Source organism: Phyllobates terribilis, unplaced genomic scaffold (genome assembly GCF_046119375.1).
Source record: "Phyllobates terribilis strain yellow unplaced genomic scaffold, ASM4611937v1 Scaffold_3__8_contigs__length_932513732, whole genome shotgun sequence".
Taxonomy (NCBI): domain Eukaryota; kingdom Metazoa; phylum Chordata; class Amphibia; order Anura; family Dendrobatidae; genus Phyllobates; species Phyllobates terribilis.
Window position 1 is genome coordinate 77,027,916 of NW_027362763.1, and position 21,606 is coordinate 77,049,521.

Consider the following 21,606-nt stretch of genomic DNA (forward strand, 5'->3'; position numbering starts at 1 on the left):
GAATATAGTGGTGTTATATATAGCAGCGTGGAGTGTCAGAAGGAGTTAATTCATAATGCCACACATTGGATCGAATCCACCGGGCAGCAGCGCTGTAGCATACTAGTGCTCTCGTGCACATAAGTGCATAGACCAGCACTATTCATTCATGGCATGACCAGCACCTGCGGCCGAAGTGATCGAACCAGTGCATATAAATAAACAAAGATCTCCCGCTGTCACTAACACCTAACACTAAATGGGTACGTTGAATACACAGGCATATCAAAACAATAAGGTATAAGGTACTTGTTCCATACCAATGTAGATGCTCCTGCTTCCTGCCCCGACGCGCACGTTTCGCATTAGCTTTATATGCACTGGTTCGATCACTTCGGCCGCAGGTGCTGGTCATGCCATGAATGAATAGTGCTGGTCTATGCACTTATGTGCACGAGAGCACTAGTATGCTACAGCGCTGCTGCCCGGTGGATTCGATCCAATGTGTGGCATTATGAATTAACTCCTTCTGACACTCCACGCTGCTATATATAACACCACTATATTCTTTCTATTTGTGATGAGTGCTTCATCCACAGCATAATCTAATTATCATAAGACTACTCAAGTTTTCCCAAAGATTTCAGTGTTGTTTCTCCTGCCTCCTCATGTTTGGTACCTTTCTCTTTTTATGGTTCTATTTTGGATTTTTACATGTCTAAATAAAATACTTATTTTTAAATTATTTTTGGTACTTCATGTTTTACTGGGTAATCATAATATATCCTGGTAAAAAAAATTTGTGTGGTAATAATTGATTGTTCGGAAGTACTATTAGCTTAATTTGGACACTTTTTGTGAAACTGAGTATTTGGATGTCAACTTACTCATAACCAGTGATAAAATCAGCAAACCAGAGATTGGGGACCAAACCAAAGGACACCAGGGCAAGAAACACAAAAACTACTGTATTGTACACCGAGTATTTGGATGTCAACTTACTCATAACTAGGGATAAAAGCAACAAACCAGAGACTGGAGCACCAAAGCACAGGGCACCAGAGCAAGAGACACAAAATTACCAGTGAGTATTTGGATGTCAATCCACTTATCACCAGGGGCAAAAGCAGAAAACTGCTGGAAGCCAGAGATTGGAGAACCAAACCACAGGACACCAGGGCAAGAGACCCAAAACTACTGTATTATACACCAAGTATTTGGATGCCAACCACTATCATTACCAGGGACAAAAGCAAGAAACTGCTGGAAACCAGAGATTGGAGTACCAAACCACAGGACACCAGGGCCAGAATCACAAAACTACCAGTGAGTATTTGGATCTCAACCACTATCATTACCAGGGACAAAAGCAAGAAACTGCTGGAAGCCAGAGATTGGTGGACTAAACCATAGGACACCAGGGCAAGAGACCCAAAACTACTGTATTGTACACCAATTATTTGAATGTCCGAGTATTTGGATGTATAATGAGTGTATAATCACTGGACATCTTGGTCAGAAGAATAGAAGGAACAAGGAGAAGGGGAAGACCAGTAACCCAATGGCTTAATACTATCTAGATAATGCTGGAGAGACCCTGGTGGACCTATCTAGGCTGCACAAGACCGATCTTCCTACAGAGCGTTCATCCATAAAGTCGCCATGGCCGTAGATTGAGCCGAAGGCCATTAAATAAAAATAAAAAATTTGGATGTCAGCTCACTCACCAGGGACAGAGGCAGAAAACTGCTGGAAACCAGAAATTGGATAAAGCAATCCACAGGACACCAGGGATAGGAGCACGAGCTACTACACAATGGAAAAAGACACTGAGGGCACCCAACAGACACAACGTAAAAAGAAGCCAATATAGAGAGTGGGACACCAAAACAACGAAGAAAGGAGACACCAGACCGCTGGACTTATGGAACTGGGAGCCAAACACTTGGGAATGGGCACCAAACAGAAGGATACCATGGACAGGGACACTGAATATGATTTAAATAAGATTTAGAGTATTAACCACTTACATAAAAAGGACAGGAGAACATAAGAAAAGTCATCTTGGAGTCATTAAACCTCTGAACACCTTCATGAGTGGACACCAGTTACAGTATAAGGACAGTGAATGGCTGGAAAACGAACACTGGGGAACCATGACCTGGGCAATAAATGGGTTGTCTGGCCTCAGGCTACAGGTCTGCAGTCACTCTATGTGACTGCAGACTTGTGAACCCTCACAGTACGCGCGCTGTGCGCGATGAGGATTCTCCGGTGCTGGAGAATACTTCTGGCCATATTCCAACTAGACGTGTTCCGCCTCGCTCAATACACTTGCATTGAGTGAGGCCGTGCAAGTCTAGTCGGCACATGACCACATTTATGCAAGTCCCATACCTGCGGTCACACTCCCGCTGCTCCCTGTGCCTGTACTGCCTGCGAGGAATTACAAGTCTATAGTCACATAGTGACTTCATAATTGTAGACTAAGGCCGGACAACGCCTTTTAGTATTTAGATTTACTACCACTTGACAAGAGACTGTGACCCCATAGCCTTGCACAGCTGAAAGAGCAGCAGAAACCCTGAGCCATATAAGAAAGAGGCACCAAATGATAAGACACACAATGCAGGAGACTCAGGTCACCAAACCTCAGAACACCCAAAGCACAAGGACAAGGTCATCAAAATGCTGGAAATTGGAAACAGGAGAACCAATATTCAAGATATTAGGGAAAAAGGTACCAAATTACTGGCCACCAAGTACACTGAGCACCAGGGGTATGAGCAGAAGACACAAGATATCAGAGACAGGGACACCAAACACCACAGACAAGCCATGAGGCACCAGAGATAGACACACACAGGCCAGATTTTCATTGTAGAGGTACCATACAATAGTCTTCAACAAAAAAAGCCACAAAACATCAGGACTACGAAAAACCAACAAGACTTTGGAGAACTAGACTGTTACTCATCTGTATTAGATCCAGCACCAATCTCTGTCTCTTCCTTTCCTGGTGGTAGGCTACCATTGCTGTCACACACATTGTTAATCTAGTGGGCACCTCTGATGTCTACCGCTTAGGCCTTTGTTAGGAAGACTTACAGGGTACTCCACCTAATTCAGGCACCTTTGACGACTGACACTACCTCTCCAATGGGCTCTGATATTACTGTGTGTCTTGTCTTTCCCAGCTCATTCTCACCAGTGGGTTCTGCTCTACTGGTTTCAAGTGTGTCTCCTGACAAACTTGGCTCTGCTGTTCCAAAGTGCCTGTCTGCAAACTCAACCATGCTATCACAGGATGCCTGTCCACATACTTGACTATGGTGTTCCAAGGTGCCTATCTGGATACTCTGCTCTGCACTTCTAAGGTGCCGGCTCGCACACTCATCTCTGATGCTGTTTGCAAAACCAAGTAAACCTACAATCACCAACATGATATTCATTGCTCAACCGTTCCACGACCATGGTTGCATCCACAGTTTTTAGCTCTGTTGTTCCATGACCTAGGTGCTATCCACCATTCTTAGCTCTACTATTCCATGACCAAGGTGCTATACATAATTTTCTGCTCTGCGTTCCATGACTAAGGTACCATCAGCATTCTCAGTTCTGCTGTTCCATGATCCAGGTGCCATCATGCATTATCAACCCTGCCGTTCCATGACAAAGGTACCATTCACCATTCTTATCTCTACTATTCCATGACCAAGGTGCTATCCAGCATTCTGTGCTCTGCCATTCCAAGACAAAGGTATCATCCGCATTATGAGCTCTGCTGTTTCATGATCTAGGTGCCATCCACCATTCTCAGCTGTACCATTCCATGACCAAAGTGCTATCTTCCATTCTTAGCTTTACCATTCCATGACTAAGGTGCCATCCAGCATTCTCAGCTCTACCATTCCATGACCAAGATGCCATCCACCATTTTTAGCTCTACCATTCCATGACCAAAGTGCTATCTTCCATTCTTAACTCTACCATTCCATGATCAAGGTGCCATCCACCATTCTTCGCTCTACCATTCCACGACCAAGGTGCTATACAGAATTCTCTGCTCTGCCATTCCATGAACAAACTGCTATCTTCCATTCTTAGGTCTACCATTCCACGACAAATTTGCCATCCAACATTCTTAGCTCTACCATTCCATGACCAAGGTGCTATACAGAATTCTCTGCTCTCCCATTCCATGATCAAGGTACCATCAGCATTCTCAGCTCTACTGTTCCATGATCCAGGTGCCATCCAGCATTATCAACCCTGCCGTTCCATGACCAAGGTACCATTCACCATTCTTATCACTACTATTCCATGACCAAGGTGCTATCCAGCATTCTGTGCTCTGCCATTCCAAGACAAAGGTATCATCTGCATTATCAGCTCTGCTGTTTCATGATCTAGGTGCCATCCACCATTCTCAGCTGTACCATTCCATGAACAAAGTGCTATCTTCCATTCTTAGGTCTACCATTCCACGACAAAGGTGCCATCCAGCATTCTCAGCTCTACCATTCCACAACAAATTTGCCATCCAACATTCTTAGCTCTACCATTCCATGACCAAAGTGCCATCCACCATTCTTAGCTCTACCATTCCATGACCAAAGTGCTATTTTCCATTCTTAGCTTTACTATTCCATGACCAAGGTGCCATCCACCATTCTTCGCTCTACCATTCCACGACCGAGGTGCTATGCAGAATTCTCTGCTCTGCCATTCCATGATCAAGGTAGCATCTGCATTCTCAGCTCTGCTGTTTCATATTTAGGTGTCATCCACCATTCTCAGCTCTACCATTCCTTAACCAAAGTGCTATCTTCCATTCTTAGGTCTACCATTCCACAAAAAATGTGCCATCCAGCAATCTCAGCTCTACCATTCCACGACAAATTTGCCATCCAACATTCTTAGCTCTACCATTCCATGACCAAAGTGCTATCCACCATTCTTAGCTCTAACATTCCATGACCAAAGTGCTATTTTCCATTCTTAGCTTTACCATTCCATGACCAAGGTGCCATCCACCATTCTTCGCTCTACCATTCCACGACCAAGGTGCTATACAGAATTCTCTGCTCTGCCATTCCATGATCAAGGTACCATCAGCATTCTCAGCTCTACTGTTCCATGATCCAGGTGCCATCCAGCATTATCAACCCTGCCGTTCCATGACCAAGGTGCCATTCACCATTCTTATCTCTACCATTCCATGACCAAGGTGCTATCCACCATTCTTAGCTCTACCATTCCACGACAAAGGTGCTGTCCACCATTCTCAGCTCTACCATTCCACGACAAAAGTGCCATCCAGCATTTTTAGCTCTACCATTCCATGACCAAAGTGCTATCCACCATTCTTAGCTCTACAATTCTATGACCAAGGTGCCATCCACCATTCTTAGCTCTACCATTCCATGACCATGGTGCCATCCACCATTCTTCGAGCATCCATTCCATGATCAAGGTGCCATCCAGCATTCTTAGCTCTACCATTCCATGACCAAAGTGCTATCCAGCATTCTCAGCTTTACTATTCCATGACCAAGGTGCCATCCACCATTCTTAGCTCTACCATTCCATGACCAAAGTGTTATCCAGCATTCTCTGCTCTGCTGTTTAATGACCAAGGTGCCATCCACCATTCTTAGCTCTACCATTCCATGACCAAAGTGTTATTCAGCATTCTCTGCTCTGCTGTTTAATGACCAAGGTGCCATCCAGCATTCTCAGGTCTGCCGTTCCATGACCAAGGTGCCATCGAGCATTCTTATTTCTACTGTTCCACAGCCAATGTGCCACCAAGCATACTCAGCCCCATCATATCATGCCTCAAAGCCTTTCCAGTTCTACTATTCCATGTTGTTTCAGGTGCTGTCCAGCATATCCAGCTCATCTGATCTATGGTGCATCAATGATTCCGGTTCGTGCGTCTTATCCAGACCTGCGGCTTAGAGAATCTACCTCGCCATAATATAGACTACTTGGAAAAACAAAGCACCGGGACACTAATCCATAAACAGATTTCTCCTCGACTTTGTGCTACTCATATGGTCTTCTTGTCTCATAGTTTTGGGAGAATGCAATTTTTTACCCAACTTTATAATATACAATAATCTTAATAATTATTCATCAAAGGACACTCTCTGAGATACAATCCCGCTGCATAGTGACTATTAGAGACCCGCGGTTCATACCATATAGAGAACCTCCATAATACAAAGGCGCGCCGTGTATTCCGCTCACTATGCTTATCCCCAAGACTTTGTATATTGTACTGATCCCGGGAGAATGGGAAATAATGAAATATAGTTGAAGCCATCACCTATATGCTCCGGGACACAAAACACAGTGTTATTATTAGTCGAGGCCCATAATATACCATTTTTTTTGGGGCTGTTATTAAACATGCTCAAGGATTGAGACATGAGTTAAAGGGAAACCAGAAATCTTACTTCATAAAATTTGTTTTCCAGAGCTTAAAGCCATAGTTCGGTAATTTCCCCTCCCCCCACCTCCGGATATGACAAGCTTGTATTAGGACGGCTGGTCATATAGGAGCTGTCAAAAGGTTATTTATGCCTGCTAACTCCGAACGAAAAGATTAAATTTCATTACTTACCTCGCCATCAAAATGGCCAAGCAATAAACTATCAGAAACTTCAGCCTTCCCGGAGCTTTCGCCGATATTAATTCCAAATTCTTTGCAAGAAAAGATCTGAAAGTCTTTAAAAGAAACATTTCCGCATTTTGTGATCTAAAAAAAAAATAGGAACAGTTTAAGAAGATTTGCCATGAAACTTTTCTTTTTTTTCTATAGCCCTGGTTCTGTAAGTACTGCAAAAATTGCAGATCTGGCTGTTAGTCATGAACCAGGGGGCACAGGATGAGCAGTGTATAATATATGCATGGAAGTTGGAGAAGGACCTATATCAAAATGGGGATCTTAGCTGCTTTAGCTATAGGCCAGCTCAACTAATCTTTCATATTTTGCTTAGAAATCCAACCCACTGCCACCACCTGACCAACAAGACTGATACTCAAGATGAGTGGAATTTACGGCCCATTTTATAGAAAAGAAGGCTCGGGGATGAAGTATGACCCTACTGCGCTAGGTTTTATCATCATTTCCAAAGTTGCATATATGAAATAATACCGCCATATATTTTCCAAATATTACTGCCATATATTTCTCTCATTACACAGCTATACTGTATATTATGAAAACAATACTAATATTCCCTGGCTAAATAATACCCTTACCCAATGTCAAAATACAGAGGGGAACAGAAAATTTATAGAGTACCAAAAACTGATTATGGGTTCTACAAAGTGATGAGGGAGCATGCTCGCTACTGCTCGGCGCTCGGCGAGTATTTCCGGTGTTGCTCGGCGGGAGCTCGGGTCCCCTACCTGCATGTGTGGTGCAATTTAGAGCTCCAATCAATATGCAGGGATTGCCTGCGACTCATTGTAATGCCGCAGCCATGTTGGTTGTGGGCATTACAGTGATTGGCTATCAGACCTGGCGCCGCCATGCTCGTCACAGTCACTCCAGATCAGACAGTGTAGGGAGAGGTGCTGCTGCATCAGGTAGAGATTTGATTGTGTGTTAGGTAGTGTAGGGAAAAAACCGTACATTACACATATCCATCTTAACAAACAGTCCTTCTGAGGACTAATCCATCTGCAGAGATATCAGGCAGGCAGTGTATATAGGCAGGCAGGGTGTATAGGCAGGCGGTGTATATAGCAGACTGCAGTGCATATAGCACAAGAGGCTCCATTCCAGTTCTGCCTTCTGCTGCTGTTAGATATTTCTATACAAAGGCCCAGGTCTCAGGGGCCAGGAATACTTTTTTTTATCTTAATCCTCATTATTTGCTTAAAAAGCAATCCAGAGAACGACGTTTTTCTGCGCCATTTGCTTGTTGGCACTGCAGAATACAGGCAGGTCCTTTCCATATTACAGCGCTAGAAATCCAGCTATTTAAAACTGTTTTTTCTCCGTCACGTGGATCACATATACGTTGTCAGAAAATACTGCCATTTCTGGCCTCCATTCCAATTTTTTTTCACTGTGTCAGCGACATTTTTGACACCAGTTTGCTGCTCAAACTACTTACCTACAGGCCAGGTATTTAAAACTCTGTTTTCTCACTCACACGGATCACATATAAGTTCGCTCCAAACTCAGTCAATTGTAGTGAGCGTGGAAGATACTGTCCTCCATTTAAAATGGCCAAGGCACGTGGCAAGGGACGGGGAACTGGACGTGATGGTAATGGTGCATGCAGAGGCCGAGGACAAGGCCGTGGGCAAGCTGAAATTGTGCCACAACAAACACCCACATCTTCTCGCCCGACCTTCCGATCCCAAATTCTAGGGGACCGCAGCACACCACTATTGAACCCAGAGCAGTGTCAAAAGGTTGTTGGTTGGATAGCGGATAATGCTTCCAGTCACTTAGCCACCACCACTACACTGTCTTCCACACGGTCAAGTCTCAGTAGCCGTGAGCCTGGACTGCATATTCCTCACCCTAATCCTCCTTCCTCCCACCATGCCGAGTACCCAAAGACAACAGATCCCACACTTGGACACTCTGAAGAGCTGTTCACTTTTCCATTTATAGATTCAGGCCTCTTGCCCGGTCCACTTGAAGTGGAGCAAGAGGAGATCGCGTGTGGCGATGCCCAAATATTTGAGCAGCCACGGTCACACGAAGGCGACGGTGGGAAAGTGTCACAAGAGGTGGACGATGATGAGACACAATTGCCAGAAAGTATGGAAGAGGACCAGGGTATGGAAGTGGAAGACGAGGTGGTGGATGATATAGTAACTGAACCAACCTGGCAGGAGGACATGCAGAGCAAGGACAGCAGCACACAGAGGGAGGGAGGCAGAGCACCTCAACAGGCAGGAAGAAGCAGTGTGGTGGCCGCAGACAGAAGGCAGGGACCGTTCCCCATAACACCAACACAAAATAAGTTGCCAGTACAACTGTTAGGTCTTCCCGAGTCTGGTTGTTTTTTAAAGACTCTGCCGATAACCCCAAAAAGGCCATTTGCACGACCTGCCAGGCCAGCATCAGCAGGGGTGGCAAAAATACCCAGCCTGACCACCACCAGCATGATCAGGCACATGGCAGCAAAGCACCCGACTTTGTGGGCCGAACCCCAGGGTCCAGGAACAGTGTCTGCAGGTGGCACCATTGCTTCTTCCGCTGTTGTGCATGCAAGCCAATCCCCTGTCCATGGTGCATGCGAAGATGCCTCCTGCCCTGCACCTGTCGTTGCGCACTCTCAAGTAGCAGCATCAGGAAGCACGTCCATGTCCATGTCCCAGCGCTGCGATCAGTTGTCCATACCTCAGTCCTTGGAACGCAAGTGCAAATATGCAGCCAACGCCCCACAGGCCACACTATTGAATTCTCAAATTTCACGACTGCTTGCGCTCGAAATGTTGCCTTTTAGGCTCGTGGAGACGGAAGTATTCCGCAACCTGATGGCGGCGGCCATCCCTCGATACTCGGTCCTCAGCCGCCACTATTTCTCCTGGTGTGCCGTCCCCGCATTACACAAGCACGTGTCCCAAAACATTACCCGTGCTCTCAACAACGCAGTTACCGGTAAAGTCCACCTAACCACGGACACGTGGACAAGTGCTTGGGGGCAGGGACGGTACATCTCGCTGACGGCACACTGGGTTAACATAGTGGAAGCTGGGACCCAGTCGGACCTTGGGACAGAACACGTCCTCCCGATGCCAAGGATTGCGGGCCCTAGGTCAATCAGGGTTGCCCCCATGGTCTACAGCTCCTGCACCTCATCCTCCTCAGGCTCCTCCTCCTCTTCAGCCTCCTTCTCCGAAATGACCACATCAGTCACAAGCTGGAAGCACTGCAGCACTGCCTCGGCCAAGCGGCAACAGGCTGTGCTGAACCTAATATGCTTAGGTGACAAACCGCACAATGCTGAAGAGTTGTGGACAGCTCTGAAAGAGCAGGCAGATTTGTGGCTTACACCGCTGAACCTACAGCCAGGCATGGTTGTGTGTGACAATGGCCGGAACCTGATGGCGGCTCTGAGGTGAGGCGAGCTCACACACGTACCATGCCTGGCACATGTGCTTAACCTCGTGGTTCAGCGGTTTCTCAAATTCTACCCGGAGCTGCTGGATCTGCTTGTTAAAGTACGCTGCCTGTATGCCCATTTTAGAAAGTCAGCTACAGCTTCCGCCGACTTGCCGTGTTTCAGCAGCGTTTGCAGCTTCCGGCTCACAGACTGGTGTGTGATGTCCCCACGCGTTGGAACTCTACACTGCAGATGTTGTGAAGGATTTGTGAGCAGAAGAGGGCAGCTGTTAAGTACCAGCATCAACAAGGCCATCGGTATTGAGTTCAGACTCCACACATAAGACCTCAGGAGTGCACATGGATGTCAGACATATGTACCATCCTCCAAAACTTTGAGGACTCCACTAAGATGGTGAGCGGCGCTGACATCATAATTAGCGTCACCATCCCGCTTCTTTGTCTTCTGAAATGCTCTCTGCTCACAATCAAAGAGGATGTATTGCAGGCGGAGCACGATGAGATGGAGCAAGGAATCATACAGGGTGATTACACACAGCCAAGCCTCATCTCATCCCAACGTGGATTGGGTGACAATGAGGAAGAGGAGGAGGAGGAAGGACAGGAGCTAGTTTCATGCACTATAGACGGTACTACCTGCAAAGCTGTCATACCGTCTGTTCAGCGTGGATGGCCTGAGGACAGGAAGGAGGAGGAGGAGGAGAGCATGGTCAGTCATCCTCTTGGTGAGGACACGGAAGTCTTGCCTGTTAGCAGACTGGCACGCATGGATGACTTTATGTTACGCTGCCTTTCCCATGACCCTCGCATTCTCAAAATGTTAGGTGACTGTCATTACTGGTTGGTGACACTTCTAGACCCACGCTACAAGGAGAACTTTATATCTCTTATTCCTGAGGCGGACAGGTCTACAAAAATGGGGCTGTACCAGAAGGCCCTAGTTGCTGAACTATTAAAAAAATTCCCATCTGAAAATGCTGGCGGCAGAGGGCACACTTCATTTGACAACCAAGGAGTACAGGCGAGAGACACACAAGTGCAATCCAGCAGAGGCAGGGGAACACTGTCAAAGTTCTGGGAGAGTTTTCTCAGACCCTCCCATCGCACAGGCCCTGAGGTGCGGGGTACTCTCACAAGGAGTGCAAAGTTTTGGAAGATGCTGAGGTAGTACCTTGCCGACCATACCAACGTCCTCCGTGATTCCTCTGTGCCTTATAATTATTGGGTATCCAAGCTGGATACGTGGAATGAACTGGCTCTCTATGCCTTGGAGGTCCTGGCCTGCCCTGCCGCCAGCGTTTTATCAGAGCGGGTTTTTAGTGCCGCTGGTGGAATTATAACTGATAAGCGCATCCGCCTGTCAACTGAAAATGCTGACAGGCTGACTCTTATAAAAATGAACAAGGGCTGGATTGGGCCAGACTTCTCAACACCACCGAATAATAGCTGCGTAACATAAACTCAAATCCAGTGTCTTTTCTTGGGAGGTGTATTCCCATGCACCATTTCACACCCAAACATGGGTATACGCTTCCTGATTTTGGCTGTTTGCTCTTGTCCTCCTCCTTCTCCTCATCCTCCACCACCATATCACCAGGGTGACTGTGGTCCGTGATGCAACACTCAATTTTTTTATACAGTATGTTCATGTATACCCCCCAGGGGTAAATGTTTGTCAGCCCATACACTTAGTGCATGGGCATTACAAGTATAGGAGGCCCGCTCCTTTCTAATGGGAACATTTTTTTATGAGGCCCTCCTCCACGTCTCTTCCAAGGGACATTGAAGTGCCTCCAAATTTTTGGCAGCCCATGCATTCACTGCAAAGGCCAACATTATAGCAGACTCTCTCCTTTCTAAATGGAATTTGTCGTTACTGTGGCCCTGCTCTATGTGTCTTTAAATTCTTAGTGGGGTTTTTCCTAAAATTGGTCAACCGTTGGACTCACTGCATACCCTATAACTGTATAGCAGACTCTCTCCTTTCTAATGGGAACATGTCGTACCTTGTTACTGTGACCCTGCTCTATGTGTCTTTAAATTCTTAGTGGGGTTTTTCCTAAAATTGGTCAGCCGTTGGACTCACTGCATACCCTATAACTGTATAACAGACCCTCTCCTTTCTAATGGGAACATGTCGTACTTGTTACTATGGCCCTGCTCTGTGTCTTTAAATTCTTAGTGGGGTTTTTCTTAAAATTGGTCAGCCGTTGGACTCACTGCATACCCTATAACTGAATAGCAGACCCTCTCCTTTCTAATGGGAACATGTTGTACCTTGTTACTGTGGCCCTGCTCTATGTGTCTTTAAATTCTTAGTGGGGTTTTTCCCAAATTTTGGCAGCCCTTGCAGTCACAGCATGGGCATTATCACTATAGGAGACCTGATCCTTTACAATGGGAACATTTTTTTTACTGAGACCCTCCTCTATGTCTCTTCAAAGGGGTATTGGGTTACGTCCAAATTTTTGGCAGCCCTTGCAGTCACTGGATACGCAAGAACAGTATAGAAGACCCACTTGTTAATAATGGGAACAACAAAGCATAGCCAGCTGATGGCTCTCTAACAATAGCGAGGGCAGACTGCTGGCCTTTTAAGAATAGTAAGGGCCGTCTGATGTCCCTATAAAAATAGGCTTTATGACATTCAGAGTCCCTCTATCATAAATAAAACAGGATGTGTCTGATGATGTGTCACACACCACATTGCCAGATAAGGTTGTAAAATGTTAAAATGACATTTCCCGGTGAATGCATTTGTCTTTAAAAATAACGTAAAAAATACAAAACAATAGGATCTTTCTTTAGTATAAAAAACAGCGTCACCAATTTAACCTCAATGTAATCACATTGTTCAGCTCCTGCACCTCCTCTTCCATCACCGGAATGACCACATCAGTCACAAGCTGATAGCACTGCAGCACTGCCTTGGCCAAGCTGCAACAGGCTGTACTGAAGATAACATGCTTAATGCTTAATTGACAAACCGCCCAGCGCTGCAGAGTTGTTGAAAGCTGTAACACAGCAGCCTGATCTGTGGCTCTTACCGCTGAACATACAGCCAGGCATGGTCGTGTGTGACAATGGACGGAACCTGGTGACGGAGAAATGACAGCCGGAGTAGATACGGTTTCCCTCTATGCCAGTCCTTTCACCGAGCTAAATACAACTCTCAGCAAAAAAAGCTGTGGACTGGCTCCGTACCGTCCCTGGCCACATTCACCTGTCCACGTGTTTGTATTTAGGCGGTCCTTCCCAGTAAGTGCAATGGGGAGGGCACGGGTAATGTTGTGGGACCCGTGCTTGTGGAAGGCGGAGACAATACCAGGAAAAATAATGGCGGCTGGGGACCGAGTATGGATACCTGGTCGCCGCTGCCATAAGATTGTGGACAGCTTCTGCCTCCAGCCTCCACGAGCCTAAAAGGCCATATTTCAAGTGCAAGCAGCTGACCAGAAATCTGGCAGTTTAGTGTTGCGGCCTGTGGGGGGGTGGGTGGCTGGCTGCATACTTGCGCTTGCATTCCAAGTAACAGAAAACTAAGCAGATGGTGGCCTCTATCGTCATCATGACCTCACCTCGGCACTATGAATTCCCCTGAAGGAGAAGCCAGGGCCCATCGGAGGAGTCTCCGGTTCTCTGGTGGGCCCGTTCAACCCTGCCGAAAAGCAGCCCTGGCTAAGAAAAGTGTGTGGGAAGGTTCCCGGACACTCTATGGATGCTTTTTTAATGTGGATCGGCCATGCTTATGCATGTTATTTCTTATACCGCATTACAGATCAGGCCATTGTCCAACTCTGTATTCACGAAATTAAATGCGCAAAGAAAGATGTTTGTGTGTCAAAGCACCACCGACAAGTGCGAGTTGAAGTTGGACGGGCTGCCATTGCTTCTGCAACTAGCTGCATTAGAGGACTTCCTGGGAGAAATGACACCCATGGTAGATATGGTTTCCCTTTATGCCAGTCCTTTCACCAAACTAAATACAACTCTCAGCAAAAAAAGATGTGGACTGACTCAGTACCGTCCCTGGCCACATTCACCTGTCCACATGTTTGTGGTTAGGCGGTCCTTCCCAGTAAGTGTACAGGGGAGGGCACGGGTAATGTTGTGGGACCTGTGCTTGTGGAAGGTGGAGACGATACCGGGAGAAATAGTGGCGGCTGGGGACCAAGCATGGACACCCGGCCGTCGCCGGCATGAGGTTATGAAAAGCTTCCGCCTTCACGAGCCTAAAAGGCCACATTTCAAGTGCAAGCAGTTGTCAAAAATTTGGCAGGATAGTATTGCAGCCTGTGGGTGGGTGGCTGGCTGGCTGGCTGCATACTTGCGCTTGCATTCCAAGGAATGGGGTAGGGAAAACTGAACGCTGTACTGGGACAAGGACGTGGATGGTGATTGTTGCAAGTCTGCAATGACAGGTTAATGGCGGGAAGCATCTTCGCATGCGCCAAGGATCACTTATGATGGTCACACTTTTAGGCAGTGACCCGGGTGTCAGAAATGCTTCCAGAGGTCTTCCCCATGCTGTTCCCATGTCTTTTCAGCACTGTATGCATGTGTCTCATGATATGTCACACACCACATGGCCAGATAAGGTTGTAAAATGTTAAAATGACATTTCCCAGTGAATGCATTTGTCTTTGTTGAAAGCAATGCAAAAGTGCAAAAACGCTTCAAAAACGCTACGTGTGAACATAGCCAAAGCTGTGGAGGAGTATTTTTGGTTTGGGTTATTTATTTTTCCTTATATACAAGTCATTACCCTGGAAAGGATGTTCCTTAATATATTTCTCAGGAAAATCCATTTTGGTTTTGTTTTTGTATGTTTTATTGTGAATCCGTAAAATGGCGTGATACTCTGACAACGTTGTTGACAGCAGTGACCTGGAAGTCAGAAATGCTTCCAGGGATCTTCCCCATGCTGTTCCCATGTCATTTGAGCACTGTTCCCATCGATTTGGGCAAATTTTAGGCCCTCTGCAGACCACCGGGGGGAGACGCCTGAAAAATGCTCAGGTTTCCCATAGACTTACATTGGGCTCGTTGCTCGGGTCGAGCACCCGAGTATTCCAATTTGCTCGACCCGAGCAAGGAGTACCCGAGCATTTTAGTGTTCATTCATTACTAGTTCTACAGCCTCCCCAACTGTCTCCAGAGGAACCAGGAGCATAGTTATAGGGAGATTAGAGTACACAGAGGCCTTTATGCCAGAGGAGTCCCTCTGTACCCTAAGATGACATCTGTCTTGTAAGTGGCACGTGGTATTTAGTAGTTTTGATATAAAGTTTGCATTACGACCCAAAAGTCTTGAGATACACCTCTAAGAGGAACTTCCATGTCCCTCAGAGGTGAGACACCGGCTAAAGCAGGGGTGGGACTAGCTTTTAAGTGACCAAAAGTCATGGAAATAATTTGGAGGGAAAAACAAACACACAGTCCTGTTTGGGGAGGTATAATCTGGGACCATAATGAGAGGAAGAATTGATGTCCCTCGGGGGTGAGAAATTGGTACATGCAGGGGTGGTACTAGCTTTTTTACTGCTGAAAGGTAGTGGAAACAATGTGAAGGGATAAGGAAACAAAAACACCCCTTCTGTTCTGAGAGGCACAACCGTGTAAATTAACGTAACAAAGAACTGTTGTGTACCTCAAGGTTGAGAAATTTGCCCAAACAAGAGTGGGATTAGCTCTAGTAGTGTTGAAAGGCCATGAAAACAATGTAGGATTCCAAAAACTTATTATGGGTTCTACATCCTCCTCAACCTTTTCCAGAGGAACCAGGAGCATAGTTATAGGGAGATTGGAATACACAGAGGCCTTTATGCCAGACGGGTCCCTCTGTACCATAAGATGACACCTGTCTTATACTGTAAGAAGCACGTGGTATTTGGTGGTTTTGATATAAACTTTGCATTGCGATCCAAAAGTCTTGAGATACACCTCTTAGAGGAACTTCCATGTTGTTCCTCAGAGGTGAGACACTGGCCAAAGCAGGGGTAGGACTAGGTCTTTAAGTGACCAAAAGTCATAGAAATAATTCGGAAGGTTAAACAAATACCCAGTCTTGTTTTGGGAGGCACAATCTGGGACCATAATGAGAGGAAGAAATGCTTTGTCTCTCGGGGGTAAGAAATTAGTACATGCAGGGGTGGTACTCATTTTTTAGTGGTGAAAGGTAGTCTAAACAAAGTGAAGGGATAAGGAAACAACACCGCTTCTGTTCTGGGAAGCACAACGAGGTACATTAATGTAAGAAAGAACTGTTGTGTCCCTCAGGGTTGAGAAATTGGCCCAAACAGGAGTGGGACTAGCTCTAGTAGTGTTGAAAGGCCATGAAAACATCATAAAAAACAATGGTCTCTTCTGTTCTGGGGGACATAGTTAAGCACCATAAGAGAAGGAACTGCAGTATCCCTTGGGGGTAAGAAATTGGCCAAGGCAGGGGTGGGACTAGCTCTAGTAGTGTTGAAAGGCCATGTAAACAATATAATACACAATAGTCTCTTCTGGTTTGGGTGGCACAGCTTAGAGCCATGAAAGGAGGAACTGCAGTGTCCCTCGGGGGTAAGGAATTGGCCCAGGCAGGGGTGGGACTAACACTTTTAGTGCCCAAAGGCCATGGAAACAATGTGGCAAGATAAACGAATAACTGCCCTCTGTTCTGGGTGTCACAACCTGGCCCCATAATGGTAGAAAGAACTGTAGTATCCCACAGACTGGGAAATTGGCCTAAGCAAGGGTGAGACTTGCTCTTTTAGTGCCCAAGGGTCACAGAGACAATGTAGAGCAGGGATGTCAAACTCAAACACACAGAGGGCCAAAATGAAAAACTTGGACAAAGTAACGGGCCAACCAGTATACAGTATAATGGGCCCCACACAGTCCTCCATACAGTATAATGGGCCCCACATAGTCCTCCATACAGTATAATGGGCTCCACATAGTCCTCCATACAGAATAATGGGCCCCACATAGTCCTCCATACACTATTATGGGCCCCACATAGTCCTCCATACAGCATAATGGGCCTCACATAGTCCACCATGCAGAATAATGGCCCCACATAGTCCTCCATACAGAATAATGGCCCCACATAGTCCTCCATACAGTATAATGAGCCCCACATAGTCCTCCATACAGAATAATCGCACTACATAGTCCTCCAGACAGAATAATGGCCCCACATAGTCCTCCATACAGAATAATGGCCCCACATACTCCTCCATACAGAATAATGGGCTCCACATAGTCCTCCATACAGTATAATGGCCTCACATAGTCTTCCATACAGTATAATGGCCCCACATAGTCATCCATACAGAATAATGGCCTCACATAGTCTTCCATACAGTATAATGGCCCCACATAGTCCTCCATACAGTATAATGGGCCCCATATAGTCCTCCATACAGAATAATGGCCCCACATAGTCCTCCATACAGTATAATGGCCTCACATAGTCCTCCATACAGAATAACGGCCCCACGTAGTCCTCCATACAGTATAATGGCCCTGCATAGTCCTCCATACAGAATAATAGGCCCCGCATAGTCCTCTATACAGTATAATGGTCTCACATAGTTCTCCATACAGAATAATGGCCCCACATAGGGGTGGCAACATCTGGTACCACCCTGCATACCAGATGTTGCCCACAGACCAGAGTTTGACATGTATGATGTAGAGGTATATAAGATGCCATCATAATGAGATGAACAACTTCAGTGTCCCTCGGGGGTGAGGAATTGGTCCACACAGGAGTGGGACTGGCTCACGTAGTGCCCAAAGGGTGTAGAAGGATAAACAAACAACACACCCCTCCGTTCTGGGAGGCAAAATCTGGCACCACAATGCTAGGAACCTTTTGATCTTCCATTCTCCGGTTTTGGCCTTCTCTCTGCTTATAACATGCCAGGGCTTTTAGTAACATAATATCTTTCTTCTAATAGTCGTAACCATAGACCCCACCCCTGCGGTTTCTCTCCTACTACTGTATGTATGTGTCAGTCTACACTACAGTATTTGCATTCTATTCATAGAAATCAACCAGAAAGCTCAGTACGAAAAGCGCCAAAAGAGTAATAAAAACAGCACGAGGGCTGATAAAAGCAGTGTATTGGATGCATTAATAATCGCTGTGCTTCTCGCCAGCGCAGTGTATGAGGCTCTCCATATCGGGCTATTTCGGTATCTTCCCAGCCTGTACTAATCTTTCCTAATGCCGTTCTGAACTGTAGCCAATCATTCTTTTGTTTAAACTGCAAGCGTAGCTAGAAATGAGAATTAGCAGCATTTAACCAGATTGTTTGCTACACTAAAGTATGTTAATCTTCCCCATTTAGGAGAGATGCCATTTTCCTAATTTCCCGAAGAAACGTTTCTTGCTTCTTCTCCTCTTTTTTATATCTGCCAATTTGTTAAAGCCGTTTGGAGATTTGCAGTAAACATTGGCGCTTTGTGCAGCCCGTGCCAGACAGCTGCACTAAAGGATGGCCTAATTATCCGCCACTTAGAGACGGGGTGCCGTCTTACTGTACCTCCGCTCCTCCTCGGCTCTTCCAGGCTGTAAAGTCTTGGAATGCGGTCACGGAGTCAGCGCCGGACGGCTGATAATCCGGGTGCAGGCGAAAGCCAGACCTGTGTGGTGAAACAGACGGAGGGGTTGGTGCCTTTAAATAAGGCTTATTGGTAGAGATGAGCGAACCCGAGCTTAGAAGTTTGGTGTTTGTACTAGACAGTTAGTGTCTGGTGCTGAACGCCGAACTCGGACTTCTCCCGTCAGTCCATTGTAATGTTCGGAGTTCCCGGGGAAGTCCGTTGCAGAGAGAGAGAATTTTGTTTTCCAATCCAAAGTTCAGGTCTCCATTGTTTTCATTGGGGTTGGGGTTCTGGTTCAAGTTCGGGTACAGTTCTGGTACCCAAACCAAACTTTTAACTAAAGTTCGGGTTGGGTACCAGAAGCCCACCTTCCATGCGTCCGCTCAACCCTACTTATTGGCACTCTGTTGTAAATATTAATTGTCCCAAGACAGAAGGACACAATATACACAGCCGGACCACGATACCTCCTGCCCGGTCCCCCCATTCAGTTGTTACCCTGACACAACAAAATGTAATTAGAGGGGTACAATATGACATTCATCCTGTATGGGATCACTCTGGGAAAGTACCGGTATATGGCACTGTTTCTGGAGATAGTTACAGCATACATGGTAAGGTTTCTGAGAGATGGCCCTTTTGTGGGCACAATATATGGCATTATTTTAGGGGCAATGATCAGCACTATTTTAGTAGGAGATGGTATGACACTATTTATTAGGGCAATGTATTACATTATTTCTGGAGTCAATATACAGTATTGCACTATTTCTCAAGGCACCATAGGGTACTGTTTTGAGTGATTTAATAGCATTGTTTCTGAAGGCACGGTAAACTGATAAGACTATTTCTAAGAGCAACGTATGGCATTATATTTGTAGATGTTAAAGTACTGTTTTTGGTCAACTTTATTGCACAATTTCTAGGGGGTACTTAATATTTTTAGGAGCAATATATGGCACTATTTTTGGGAGCAATATATGGCACAATTTTTAGGGGTAATATACTGCACTATTTTTAGGGGTAACATATGGCACTATTTTTATAAGTAATATATGGCACTATTTTTAGGGGTAATATATGGCACTATTTTTAGGGGTAATATATGGCACTATTTTTAGGGGTAATATATGGCACTATTTTTAGGGGTAACATATGTCACTATTTTTATAAGTAATATATGGCACTATTTTTAGGGGTAATATATGACACTATTTTTAGGGGTAATATATGGCACTACTTTTAGGGGTAATATACGGCACTATTTTTAGGGGTGATATATGGCACTATTTTTAGGGGTAATATACTGCACTATTTTTAGGGGTAACATATGGCACTATTTTTATAAGTAATATATGGCACTATTTTTAGGAATAATATATGGCACTATTTTTAGGGGTAATATATGGCACTATTTTTAGGGGTAATATACTGCACTATTTTTAGGGGTAATATATGGCACTATTTTTAGGGGTAATATATGGCACTATTTTTAGGGGTAATATATGCCACTATTTTTAGGGGTAATATATGGCACTATTTTTAGGGGTAATATATGGCACTATTTTTAGGGGTGATATATGGCACTAATTTTTGGGGTAATATATGGCACTATTTTTAGGGGTAATATATGGCACTATTTTTAGGGGTAATATATGGCACTATTTTTAGGGGTAATATATGGCACTATTTTTAGGGGTGATATATGGCACTAATTTTTGGGGTAATATATGGCACTATTTTTAGGGGTAATGCATGGCACTATTTTTAGGAGTAATATATGGCACTGTTTTTAGGGGTAATATATGGCACTATTTTTAGGGGTAATATATGGCACTATTTTTAGGGGTGATATATGGCACTATTTTTAGGGGTAATATATGGCACTATTTTTAGGGGTGATATATGGCACTATTTTTAGGGGTAATATATGGCACTATTTTTAGGGGTAATATATGACACTATTTTTAGGGGTAATATATGGCACTATTTTTAGGGGTAATATACTGCACTATTTTTAGGAGTAATATATGGCACTATTTTTAGGGGTAATATATGGCACTATATTTAGGGGTAATATATGCCACTATTTTTAGGGGTAATATACTGCACTATTTTTAGGAGTAATATATGGCACTATTTTTAGGGGTAATATATGGCACTATTTTTAGGGGTAATATAAGCCACTATTTTTAGGGGTAATATATGGCACTAATTTTAGGGGTAATATATGGCACTATTTTTAGGGGTAATGCATGGCACTATTTTTAGGAGTAATATATGGCACTATTTTTAGGAGTAATATATGGCACTATTTTTAGGGGTAATATATACACTATTTTTAGGGGTAATATATGGCACTATTTTTAGGGGTAATATATGGCACTATTTTTAGGGGTAATATATGGCACTATCTTTAGAGGTAATATATGGCACTATTTTTAGGGGTAATATATGACACTATTTTTAGGAGTGATACATGGCACTATTTTTAGGGGTAATACATGGCACTATTTTTAGGAGTGATACATGGCACTATTTTTAGGAGTAATATATAGCACTATTTTTAGGGGTAATATATGACACTATTTTTAGGGGTAATATATAGCACTTCTACCTTCAAAGCAGGTGGGATTGTGCATTATGATAAGATATTAGACTGCAACGGGTCCCGATACTGTTCTTGCACAGGGGCCTCTCCTGACCGTGTCCGCCAGTGAGGATAACTTACCTCATACATGACACGACTGAATTTTTCCGAAAAGTTTCGAAAGGGGCTTGAGAAGGGCCGTCTGGTGCGAGGTGGTAAAAATATCCATATCCGGAGCTGCAGACTACGTTTTCCTTAAAAGAATCACAAAACCATAAAGCAATCATAAATCCCATGTGCTAATTCACTGCATCCAGAAATAAAAGATTGT

The 21,606-nt window shown here is 44.9% G+C and overlaps 1 protein-coding gene across 3 annotated transcripts in view; it reads right to left on the minus strand.

The window, feature by feature from the left end:
- PKHD1 (PKHD1 ciliary IPT domain containing fibrocystin/polyductin) overlaps window positions 1-21,606 on the minus strand; it is a 1,008,258-nt gene that overhangs the window by 519,582 nt on the left and 467,070 nt on the right. For all 3 annotated transcript variants that reach the window (XM_073674041.1, XM_073674039.1, XM_073674040.1), the window contains 3 exons: window positions 21,417-21,529; window positions 18,625-18,724; window positions 6,611-6,745 (listed from right to left, as the gene is read on the minus strand). In XM_073674041.1, the coding sequence (XP_073530142.1) occupies window positions 6,611-6,745; window positions 18,625-18,724; window positions 21,417-21,529 (348 nt within the window). The remainder of the gene's footprint in view (window positions 1-6,610; window positions 6,746-18,624; window positions 18,725-21,416; window positions 21,530-21,606) is intronic.